Below are 12,113 nucleotides of genomic sequence, written 5' to 3'. Positions count from 1 at the left end.
TATTAAAAATACTAATAACGAATTAGTAAGCATTAAATTAAAAGATCCTACAAAAGAGATAAATGTTCCAAATAAAATTCCTTATTCCGCAAGAGATAGAGAAGAGTTCTCTTTAGAATGTAGAGATCTTTTGGAAAAAGGAATTATAAGATTAAGTAAAAGTCCTCATGCGGCTCCAGCCTTTTATGTCGAAAACAATAATGAAATTAAAAGGGGAAAACGAAGAATGGTTATTAACTATAAGAAGATGAATGAAGCAACTATTGGTGATGCTCATAAACTTCCAAGAAAAGATTCTATTTTAGAAAAGATAAAAGGAGCAACTTGGTTTTCATCTCTTGATGCAAAATCAGGATATTGGCAACTTCGTTTAGACGAAGAAACAAAGAAATTAACTGCTTTTACTTGCCCAACAAAAGAATCAACAAGTGTGTTACTCTATGAATGGAATGTATTACCATTCGGATTAAAACAAGCTCCAGGTATTTATCAAAGATTTATGGAAGAAAATCTAAAAGAGTTAAATGAATTTGTTTTAGTGTACATTGATGATATACTAATTTTTACAAAACAGGATAAAGAAGATCATCTTCAAAAATTATTAATAGTTTTAGAAAGATGTAAAGAAAAAGGACTAGTTCTTAGCAAAAAGAAAGCAAGAATAGCAAAACAAGAAATAGAGTTTCTTGGATTAATTCTATCCACTCAAGGAAAGCTAAAACTTCAGCCAAATGTCCTAGAAAAGGTAAATTTATTTCCTAATAAAATAGAAGATAGAAAACAATTACAAAGATTTTTAGGATGTATAAATTATATTTCTGATCAAGGATTTTTAAAGAATATAACAGAATACACTAAAAACTTATTTCCAAAAATAAGTACTAAAAAAGAATAGAAATGGGATGAAAAAGACAGTATGCAAATTCAAAGGATTAAAGAATTATGTGAAAAACTTCCAGAACTTTATATTCCAGAAGAAAATGACTACTTAATAGTAGAAATAGATGCTTCAGACATAACCTGGTCAGGATCTAAAAGCTAAGAAAGCTATAAAAAGTTTGGAACAAGAAAAAGAATCACTAGATTCTAAATATTCCCCAAAGGAATTACTTTGCAGGTATATTTCAGGGACTTTTACTCCAACAGAACGGAGATATACCACTCATGAAAAGGAAACTCTAGCAGCAATTAAATCTCTTAAGAAATGGAAAATTGATTTACTACCCAGAGAATTTACATTAAGAACAGATTCAAGTTATCTAACAGGTTTCATACGATATAATTTAAAAGTTGATTATAATCATGGACGATTGGTAAGATGGCAATTATTTTTATTACAATATCCAATAAAAATTGAATATATTAAGGGTGACAAAAATGTTATTGCAGATACATTAACAAGAGAATGGAGTTCATCTACAACGCATTAGATCAAGAAATTCAGAAATACGAACAAGAACTTGAAAAATGCAAGCATTGTCAGCAAATAAGGACACAGATCCAATCCCTAAAGAAGGCCATCGAAGCAATGAAATCAACACAACAACCAAAACCATCAGAGTTCAGCCAGCTAAGCGTGGTGGACAAATCAGGTGAAGAAAAAATTCCAGAAAATAAAACAATTGCTGAAATTATCAAAAAATCCACCCAAGATAAAAAATATTATGTAATTTATAATGGCCCCATGAAAGGAGTATATGATGCCTGGGAAAAAGCAGCACCATTTACACATCAATCAAGGATAATTCATAAAGGAGGGTTTTTAACACTAGAAGAAGCAAAGGAATCTTTCAGGGAATATGAAGCTCTTCATCCAGAGCAAACCCTAAAAAGAGCAGATAAAGCTCCAATTCAAACCCAGAGAACAGGAATAATAAGAAACATTCCTACAAGGGCTGAAATCAAGGAAAAGAAAAGGGTCTGTAGATCAAATCTCAGAGAAACCCTTAACATAGTCCTAAATTGGACTGAAGAAAAAAGGGCAATCTTGGGATATTATCCTATTGCCAAAGAACAGCTAACAAAGCTGGTTATATTTCCAGATGCTTCCCCATCTGACACCTATCAGTTTTTCCAATATGGATTAATTGATACAATTTTAATTTTTAATGACTTGAAAATTATTAGTGAGTTTCCTGCAGGATTCATTGATGCAGTAAAGAGATTTAAAAATATGATTGACAACGTAAATCCAAGGGATATATCCCTAAAATTTACGAATAGTCAACCTATTTTTAATGAAGAAGAAGAATGCTTGGTTCCAACACATCAAGTAATCTTCATGTCCGTCTTCCCAGGAAATTTTCAACCAATTGATCAAGTTCAAGATTTAACAATCTACAGTCATGAAGGAAGACTAGACAGCACACTAGCAAGGGTCTTCGAAAGAACTCAAAAGATAACAAGAGAATCTCACACAAGAATCAATTATAAAAGCAGAAATACTTTGCTTGTGTCCAGTAAAAGGAATGAAATTAAAGAAAGAGAGATGAGACTCTTAGTGAAATTTGAATCAGCATTCTACAACTTATCTGGACTCTTAGAAAAGCTCCCCGAAGGGATAAAGAGGAATCTCTGCTATTTGATAAAAGACAGAGAAGACCACAAGTGCCAGCTATGTATCTCAGAGTTATCTGAAGAAAGCAATAATGAAACGGAATCAACCCACATGATAAAGGAAGGAGACAACGCATCTGAAGGCCACATAATGAAAGAGGAGGACAGCACATCTGAAGCATCTCTCAACATTATTGCATAATGACGTAAGCGCTTAGGTCATAGAGCACCAACAATATAGCTGGTGCAAGATAATAAACAATGACGTAAGCAATGACGTCATAAGAAGGGTAAGGATGGGAATTGTCCATCAGACCCAACCATTATAAATAGGTTGTTTAGGCAATTGTAGAGATCATCAAACCATAGAAAGCAGGAGGCTAAGAGTACTCATATGCTAGGAGAGCAAGGAGGAAGCTGCCGAGGCGATTCTATAGTTTGAAGAAGAATTCCCTTAGGAAAAACCAATTCTAAACTCCCCTTTGGAGTTAGTATCTACAATCTCCCCTCTGGAGATAAAAACATCTTATGTAAAATATACTAAATAAAGGAAGTTTTTCTCCAAAAAGGTACGCCTTTATCCTAATTTCTTAGTTATGAATTATTTAGAAAGCTTAGAATTAACAGAAGAATCTGATTATTATAGATTAACTGCTTTATTAGATAATGAAAGACAGGCTGTTCTAAAAACAGAATTAAATCTCAAATCAAATGAAAATTTCAATAAACAAAATCTTTTAAAAGAAGTTTTTAATAGAAAAAATATAATATACTATGGAAAAATTCAACTTGAAGCCCCTATAAAGATAAAATCCGCCAATGGAGAACTTGAAATAGCTTTGATAAATGATGAAGAATTGAGTAAACAGATTGAGAAAATTAAGGATCAACAAAAAAGATCTAAAATTGGATGGATTCATATTAGTACTATACAAGTCTTAATCAAATCTACATATATGAAAGGAATTAATTCACCAATAAGCTTAGCAATCTGTGATAAAAGAATTACTGATGACCCAATAGATCAAATAATTGGAATTGTTCATGGAAACTTGGCAAACGTAAATGTTAAATTCAATGCCCATCTTGGATATGCTATACCTTTATCAACTGAAAACCTTGGAAGATCTATAAGTTTGGCTTATAAATTTCATAGAAAGAATCTAATGGAACAAGACGATGAACCTTTTTCAATTACATATGCAATAAATTATGCTTTAACAAATAGCCATCATAGTATAATATTTAAAAACAGAAAAAGAATTTATGTTGATGAATTATTTCAGAAAATTGTAAAAACAGAAATACCAAAATATAAAGCTATTGAAAACCCAGTTCTATTATTAAAAGAACCATCAGAAAAATTAGTTTCATCAAATTTTCAAATAAGAAAATCTAAAATTAATAGTCCTTTAAGTTTATCCAAGTTAAAGATTAAAGAAGAAAATTTTGAAATAAAAGAATTAACAAAAAAGGTCGAAAAATTAAATGAAACCCTAAACATTAAATTATGACAATAAATAAAGAAAAAATATATGTAACTTATCAAGACAAGAAACAAGAGCTCTTTGAAAGAGAAAATCGGTTGAATTATTTACAGTTTTCTGAAATAAATCAAAGAGCATTTGAAGCTCTAAAAATAATTTATGACAAGTTAAAAAGAGAAGTCGAAGAACTAGAAAAATTAATAGAATCTCTAGAAAATAGTGATGAATCAATGATAGAATTTGCAGAAATTTTAAGATAAATAATAAAGCATACAAAGATTGAAAGACCAGAAAATAAAATAAATAGGAAAAGGGCGAAAAAATTAAAAAGTAAAATAAAGGAGTATAAAAGGGAATTAAATAATCTTCAGTTCGAAATCAATGACCTTATAATAAAAAGGATAGAAATAAGAATAAATATAAACAAGTTGGAGCTAAACTTAAAAAATTTATAAAATGCCTGGAAAACCATATTATAACTTAAAAGAATTAAAGCTGTTGAAAGAAAAAATGGAGAATGAAGTTGAAAAATTAAAAAGATATTTAGAAACAACAGAAAGTGTAGAAATAAAAGAGGTTATTGAAGATTTGAAAAATTATATTAAAGAAAAAGACAAACAGATAAAAGATTTTATATACAATAATCCATGCAAAAAAGAATATTATAAATTAAAACAAGATTGAAAAACTATAAAAATGAAATCAGAATTAGTCAATACTTTTTATGAAATTGTAAACTATAAAGTACCACCAACCAAATCTATACAAATTATAAACTTATTCGAAGCAAAATATGAAGAGTTAATAGAAATTTTGAAAATAGAAATTTTGAAAAAGAAATTACATTAAAAAATTGGTATCAGAGCCAAGTTAACAATTAAGGATAACACTTTCTCTTTAAGCAACACTTTTAATGACACACTTTTTCAGCCACAAAAAGACAAAAATCTGTCCAGACACATCTGTACACTAGATGGCCCCATCCAATAATAATGTTATACATAAACGTCTTTATTGGAATATCTGCCTTAATATAAATCTTTTTTCAGTATAATCGGAATCCCAAAAAGATAACATCATCCTCGAGTCTTGGAACATAAAAAATTTAAGTTTTAACTATGTACAACACAACTTGATAATTTGACTCAATATTATTACAGTACATATTACACTGACTCACTTTTATATGTGAAATTATTTCGAAAGAAACTTTAGTGTTACAAAAACACTACACCTATCAACCTAATCAACAATTAATATCTCCTAAGGTTTAGTTAAAAACTTAAAACTGACATAAAAACAAGCTAAGAAAACCCACAAACACAAGAATGCAAAACCTGAAAACAGAAGAAATTCTAAGCATACACACATTAACATAGAAGTGATAATAAAATCTTAACTTCTCATCATTAAATCTACCGTGTCTTCATTATTAAGGTAGCTTACACAATACCCAAATGCAGGCAAAAATATTGAATGAGCCTGCAACGTGATGCAATTGGTGCCCTATGTCTCTTAGTGACATGAATCATTATAGAATATAAATGTGAATCAAACAGAAGAAAAATTAGAACAAAACAATGTAAAACACATTCTTTAGTGCTACAAAATGAACATTGTTCACTGCTTCACCGCTTTGGGGGCATGCTTTTGATCCCAGAATATATACGTAAGAAATTGAACCTTTTTTTAGCTTCCTATTCTGTATCCCTAAAGCTTTCGCTGGTCAGCCACAATTTCTTCTGGACGATAAAAACAACCTCATCACTGTCCTGGTCAGAGTCAGAACTCGAATCTGCAGTTGCCACTGCTTCCCAGTGCAACGCGGTTAGGTACTTCTTTACAAAGTCAATCACCGGTTGTTTATCGCGTATGATTATGTAACCGGATGGTCTGAGGATACGATCAATCTCAATCAACAGATCCTCCTGGCTGCAATCTTTCTTTTCTAGGTCGGAGAAGACGGTCCATGCATGGAGTAAATCATAGGTTCGAGGGTACGTTGAAAATGCTTCACACCTGTTAGGCACATGAAAATCTGATCAAATCTAATCTTTCATGAACTGGAGGAACAAACAACAAAAAAGATTAAATCAATCTGGATTGAAATAATGCTTTTTATTTTTATCAAATCCAGAATTCCAGACGTCAATCAAATCAGTTCATGAAAAAAGGATGCCTTGAATGTGTCAAACAATATCAAAAAAGGATCACTAAATATTTAAATTTCAGGTGAAAGATCTTCAATACCAATCATGGGTAGTGCCTATGAGGCCTCTATCATAGACGAGCTTGAGTGTGTTTAATCCATCTTTGGGTACAACATTCATCACCCAAACATTCTTATCTCTAAGAGCAGCTCCAAATGAACCCATGTGTGCTTTCATATCCATTATGTTCCTCAGTGTGTTTGATTTGATTTTGGGACTCAAGAGATTCCAGTATTTCTCTACTCTCCTTTTCCAAAGTTCCTGTACCACATGACAAAATTTAACCCAACAGTTTGTTTATTAAGCTTATGAATTGCGCAGTATACAATGAATGAATAAATATCACAGTCATCATGAAGCAGAAAAATTGTAATTTTCAATTACCGTGTCCTTTTCAAACATATCACTTGAATAGCCAAAGTCAGCTAGTCTAGGAGGAGGACTAGTCAATCTTGCAGGCCATGGAGCTAATCCACTACCTTTAACTCTGTTGTCATCTGATAAATGAAACAAAAATATTCTTTAATTAAAAATTAAACAAATTAAAAATAAAATTTTAAGCAAAATTTTAGCAACTTGGTGCGCAGGTGACATGAATTTGAAGAAAATTAGGGAGCTTCTACAACTAACCAGTAGTGTAAGAGAAAATTATGCAACACACAGGCCTATATCAAACAAGTTTCATACTCAAAACCACACTCACAGTTCAAAAGCAGTTTTCTAATAGGTATTCCTTTGCAAAGAATGCAATATTCAGTTCTAAGGCCAATTCAATGTAACTTGGAGAGACACATAATACATAATGAAGCAGATATTATAGGGAAATAACTCTTCGTGCTGGAACGGATAGTAGAAACCATAGAATAAAAATACAATGCATGCCACTAAGGAAGCAGGCATAAAATAGCTCCAAAAAGAATTACCAAAGTCAGATAATGCAAAAACCATCAACTAACATTGAGAAAAGGGTACTCACGATCACTGTAAGGTGTTATACAAGCTTCCATATTTACTCCCCACACAGCATCTGGGTCGCTATCAGACTGACAAAGAGGGGGGCGGGTACCGGGCTCTCTTTCCATATAGCAATCGTTTGTCAAAGGTTTTTGCCAAATGACAGTTTGGTTCCTTTTTGCAGCTATTCTCCAACACATGCGTCCCACAAGGTCACTCATTTCTCTCCATATCCTTAGATCCTCTTCATCCTGTGCATATGCTTCTGGAGACGAGTATGCAAAATAACCTCCTGGCCTTAACAATCGATCTAATTCAAGTAGTAGTATTCCATCTCTTTGAAGCCAATCAATTCGACAACGAGAACAATGAGCAAGTTCAAAAGATCTGCTTGGGTAAGGGAGTCTCTTTGTTCCCAGGACACCCAAATATGCAGGAATTCCTCTTTCTAAGGCAAACTGGATTTGATTTTGATGCACATCATTTGGTGCCAAGGACATTGCAATGATATCAGATGAAAGGAGGTAAGCTCCAAAACTAGCAACACCACAGCCAACATCAAGCACTGTCCGCAACCTTCCTTCGTTGTTTAGATTATTGTTTGAAAAGTTGAGCATCTGGCAATGCAAAATAGAATGTAAGATTATAATTTCTCCATGAAATCTTAGCAAATCTTCATATAGGGATACTCTGAGCCATTTAATAAAAATAGAGATCTAGAAAGATATACGCATAATACTAAATTCCTATGGTATTCCAAATACTAAAAACAAAATACATAATTGCATCTATTTTGTTAGCAAACACTAGTAGAGTCAGACTTAGCCTCACATTAGCAATCGATGCAATGTACTTATCAGCACCGTAATGAAAATGAGTTCCTCCTCCAGGAAAATTTATCTTTTCACCTTTGACAACCATCCAATTCTGATCAGACTTCTCATGTGCAAGGTGAGTATGTGGGATATTTGCTTTCCACACCTCATCTCTGCTTTGTGGCCACTTAATAGGGATCTGCAGCACAGAGAAACAACCAATGTTACTAAAATCAGATAAATGTACACAAGGATATGTTGAGGATCACATCTATGCTCAATGAATTTTCACCTTGTATCCAGGTGGAGGGGGAATCAAGCAATTGTACCGCCTTTCGGCAGGAGGGCAATGTCTTTCATAGTGTTCCATCACAGACAGATCCAGCTTCATCCTCATTTGATAGATAAGATGTCTATCTAAGCAAGGAATCAACTCAGAATGGCGATCATCACAGACCTTTTCAGAGAGAGAAACATCAGAAACACAATGAAAATGATGATAAGCCAACAGTATAACTACATTGGACTTTTCTGTGGGTTGTGTCGGTCCACTTATTTATGTTATTACATATTATTATCATTATCCAACTAGAATCTATTGTTACTTGAATGGAATACTTTTTCTTCAACTTCATGCTAAATGTAAATAAACCCTATAACTGGACTCAAGGTTGGAAAATTAATTTGGAACAAAAGGACTACACCCAAGTTCATAATTATTGAATACAAAAAGACGGACTGGTTAAAGGATGTTTTGGGAAGAACCTGTGTGAATATAATCTATATCTAAACTTATAAATCAACTTACAGGGAAACTCTTGGGTATTATATCATCTTCCACATCTCCCTTCCCTAAATTCGATGAAGATTCATCTTGCTTGCTATCAGTGTCATCATCCGAACCCAAATATGATGACCCAAGTCGTTTCAACGATTTTCCATAGTCAAGAGTGGATGAACCACCATTTTGAGAGCCAAAGATGGATCCACCGAAGACATACAGGAAACCAAGAAAGATTGCCACAACACAAATGGAAGCAATTAAACGTTTCTTCGGTGATCCATCAGCTCTTCCCCTCGACATTTATTAGTTGAAAGTAACACCAATCCAAATTGCAACTCTTTAAGTGGCAACTCTAATACTTCAAATTTGAATCACAATTCATAAATCATAAAACAGCTTCTTCACACCAGGCCAACTTAGTGATCAACCTGCAAATAACAAAAGGAACAGAAGTCAACAAAATGATTACAGGAAGAATTCATTACAGTGCTGATGTTTTGAAATTTGATCAAATGATAGAGCTCAAAAGAATCAATACTATGCAATCACAAAAGCAAAACATTACAATACAAAGTTTAAACTAAGGCAATGAAAAACCGATCCAAATATATCAACCAATTTCAAGCTTTTTAATGATGAGACATAGAGAAGAGATCCACGTGTAGAAACAAAGTTAAAACTTTTACATCTCTGGATGCAAAGTTCAATAGATGATATCAGGGCAACCAATCACTAAAGCAAGCTTTATGAGAGACTAAGTATATTCACAAATGAATAGAAGGATAATATAACAAGTAATCTAGCACACACAACCCTTTAGTGTAACTGAAGTCATTGCAATTTAGTCCAATCAAAATATAAGAGGTATAACTCAAAAAACAAAATTCACATAATCACACCTAGTTTTCAACACAATTCTTTTCCATAATTGAGGAAACAATAAAATAATGAAAGAAAGCAACAATGGCAATTATGCTAGCCAAGTAGACATACAGCAAAGTCACAGCAAATCAGTGAAAGTGATGGATCCAAAGATTAAAACCAATGATCCAAATTCACAAGCAAAAGAAAAAATCTTTTGCAGAGAAAAAGCAGATCAAGGAAGCTTCCACGGATTTAAATCCAAAACAGTAATAACTAATCACCTTAAATGACAAGCATGTACTTAATAGAAAGCATATATGTAATCAAACAAAACTCCCAGATCTACCGCAACGGGAAAAAAAAAAACACAAGTAAGCATTAAAAGAAAGTGTAACCGTTACTACTACCACTACTCATTAATAGCAACGAATTAAAAAAAAAACAAAGCTTGGCTGCATTCAATACACACATTATTAGCAACTACCAAATCAAACACAGCCATGTAGAGATAACATATTAACATTCCAGATCCATCATAAAAAGGAAGTAAGGAATTCGCGAAAAACAAACAAAAGAAGCTTACTGGGCTAGATCAAAACCCAATTGGGTGCCAGAGGAAAATATCAAAATCCCAGCTTTGCGATGATGTATATATGTGTATGTAGATCAGATCTCAGAGAGCAATTGATTGTTTTGTAATAAATAAATAAATATTGGGAAAGTGATGACAGTGTGTGTTTGCGTGTGTGACAGTGGATGTGGTGTTACTAGTAGAAGAATAGAAGGGGGTATGTGTTAGTGAGAGAGAGTTGTTATAAAGAAAGGTGCGAAGTGTGGTGTCCCTACCTCTGACCTACGAAGAAAGTGTTGTTGGTAACAGTTTACAGCGTGCCGACGGATTGACCTCTCAAGCACTACACTTACACTTCTTCCCAGACCGGAAAACAAAACCAAAAATGGATACAAATTTTAGGTATTAAGGATACAAATTTTAATGGAATTTCGAGAGTTAATATTTAAAATTATTCTTAAAATTTGTTTTCAACTTAATTTAATCTTTAAATTTTTAATTAATTTAAATTATATTTTAAAATTTTAATTGTGTCTTAATTCTTAAGTTATTTTTTTTTTGTCAATTTCATAAAAAAAAAAACTGACATGCACATTTTGATATTTGGTAAAAATAAAACTACGTCGTTTTAAGATTCGCGCCTAAATTAAACCAAAACAACATCATATGATACTAAAAGGATTAAAGTAAATCCTAAATTACTAATTTTTTGTTAAAGTAACTTCAATTAACACTTCTTTTTCTTCATTCTTTCGTAGACATTAAACTCAGAAAGAACCAATATTGTTTCAATAGTCCAACTTAAAAGTTTTTCATACTTGTTTCGTTTGCCTGTAATAAAGAAAAAGACCTTGCCAACCAATATTTGTTCAAAAAGAAGGTCTGATCTGGACATAAACAAATTATCACTAATCAGAACTTTAATAGACACAAGAAATATTGTCTATAATGATGTAGCTGCTCAATTTGGTTTGGTTAGAGATTATGTGGAGACTCTACTTAAGAGTAATCCAGACTCAATTGGAAAGATTGATACATGTCTTGAAGGGGAGAATGCTGTTTTTCAAAAAATGTATGTGTGCCTTGATGGATGTAAGAATGGCTTTAAAGCTGGATGCTGTCCACTGATCAGATTTGATGGTGCCTTCTTGAAGACTCAATTTGGGAGACAAATACTCTCAGCAGTGGCTTAAGATGTCAACAACTATATCTATCCAATTGTATGAGCAATTGTTGATGTTGAGAATAAAGAGAATTGGCATTGGTATTTGGACCTGCTGCTGGATGACTTGGGTGACTACATGCACAATAGATGGGCATTTATATTAGATATGTAGAAATTAAGTGAATGCTGGTCTCTTTTGTGATTCAATTAATATATTTGTGATTGAATTGAAGTAATTGCAAACATAAATTGACAAGTTAAAAATAATTCATTGCTGTGCCTTTTTTACCCTTGTTAGAACCTTCAATAATGATTGAACTCACTCAAGCCACTTACTATAACACCCAACTCTTCGTATTCTTATACTCGAGTCATAAGTCAATGATAATAAGGTGGTATGACTCAAGGTGGAGTTGTAATACATACATACATATATATATATATATATATATATATATATATATATATTAAACAAGAAGTCTAAAGAGGAGTAAAAAAAATCGCGAACACAAACATATACGTATCGAAGAACAGTGCGTTCGGAAGAATAAGGTAAAATAGAAACTTAAAAGAAGAATAGAGTATATATTAAAGCCTCTATAGGCATGGCTTCAAAAGAAAATATATACATATACTTCATCAAAATTTTTCAAAATAAGAGGGAGAGATTCTAAACAAAATACAAAATAGAATTTAAAATAAATTTC

At 32.4% G+C, this 12,113-nt stretch overlaps 1 protein-coding gene across 2 annotated transcripts; it reads right to left on the bottom strand.

The window, feature by feature from the left end:
- Nucleotides 1-5,425: 5,425 nt before the first annotated feature.
- Nucleotides 5,426-10,500, bottom strand: LOC130948706 (probable methyltransferase PMT3). 2 transcript variants are annotated; one of them, XM_057877549.1, is made up of 8 exons: nt 10,254-10,500; nt 8,831-9,234; nt 8,315-8,479; nt 8,039-8,221; nt 7,230-7,824; nt 6,638-6,750; nt 6,294-6,514; nt 5,426-6,062 (listed from the first exon to the last, which is right to left on the bottom strand). In XM_057877549.1, exons 2-8 carry the CDS (start codon nt 9,104-9,106, stop codon nt 5,741-5,743), a joined length of 1,875 nt encoding a protein of 624 aa, XP_057733532.1. In that variant the 5' UTR covers nt 9,107-9,234; nt 10,254-10,500; the 3' UTR covers nt 5,426-5,740. The 2 variants fall into 2 exon arrangements, with proteins under 2 accessions (XP_057733532.1, XP_057733533.1); XM_057877550.1 differs by lacking the exon at nt 10,254-10,500 and adding an exon at nt 9,493-9,620.
- Between the last annotated feature and the right edge of the window lie 1,613 nt (nt 10,501-12,113).

The sequence above is a fragment of the Arachis stenosperma genome, chromosome 9 (genome assembly GCF_014773155.1).
Source record: "Arachis stenosperma cultivar V10309 chromosome 9, arast.V10309.gnm1.PFL2, whole genome shotgun sequence".
Taxonomy (NCBI): domain Eukaryota; kingdom Viridiplantae; phylum Streptophyta; class Magnoliopsida; order Fabales; family Fabaceae; genus Arachis; species Arachis stenosperma.
The sequence above is the reverse complement of the archived record's forward strand: the minus strand, read 5'-3'. Positions and strand labels throughout refer to the sequence as shown.

Excerpts from the sequence above, each read along its gene's own strand:
- LOC130948706 (XM_057877549.1), bottom strand. The coding sequence starts at position 9,106 with ATGTCGAGGGGAAGAGCTGATGGATCACCGAAGAAACGTTTAATTGCT. Across the intron at positions 6,751-7,229 it reads TATAACACCTTACAGTGATC|ATGACAACAGAGTTAAAGGT; the intron begins GTGAGTACCCTT and ends TTCATTTATCAG. Across the intron at positions 6,515-6,637 it reads ATATGTTTGAAAAGGACACG|GAACTTTGGAAAAGGAGAGT; the intron begins GTAATTGAAAAT and ends CATGTGGTACAG.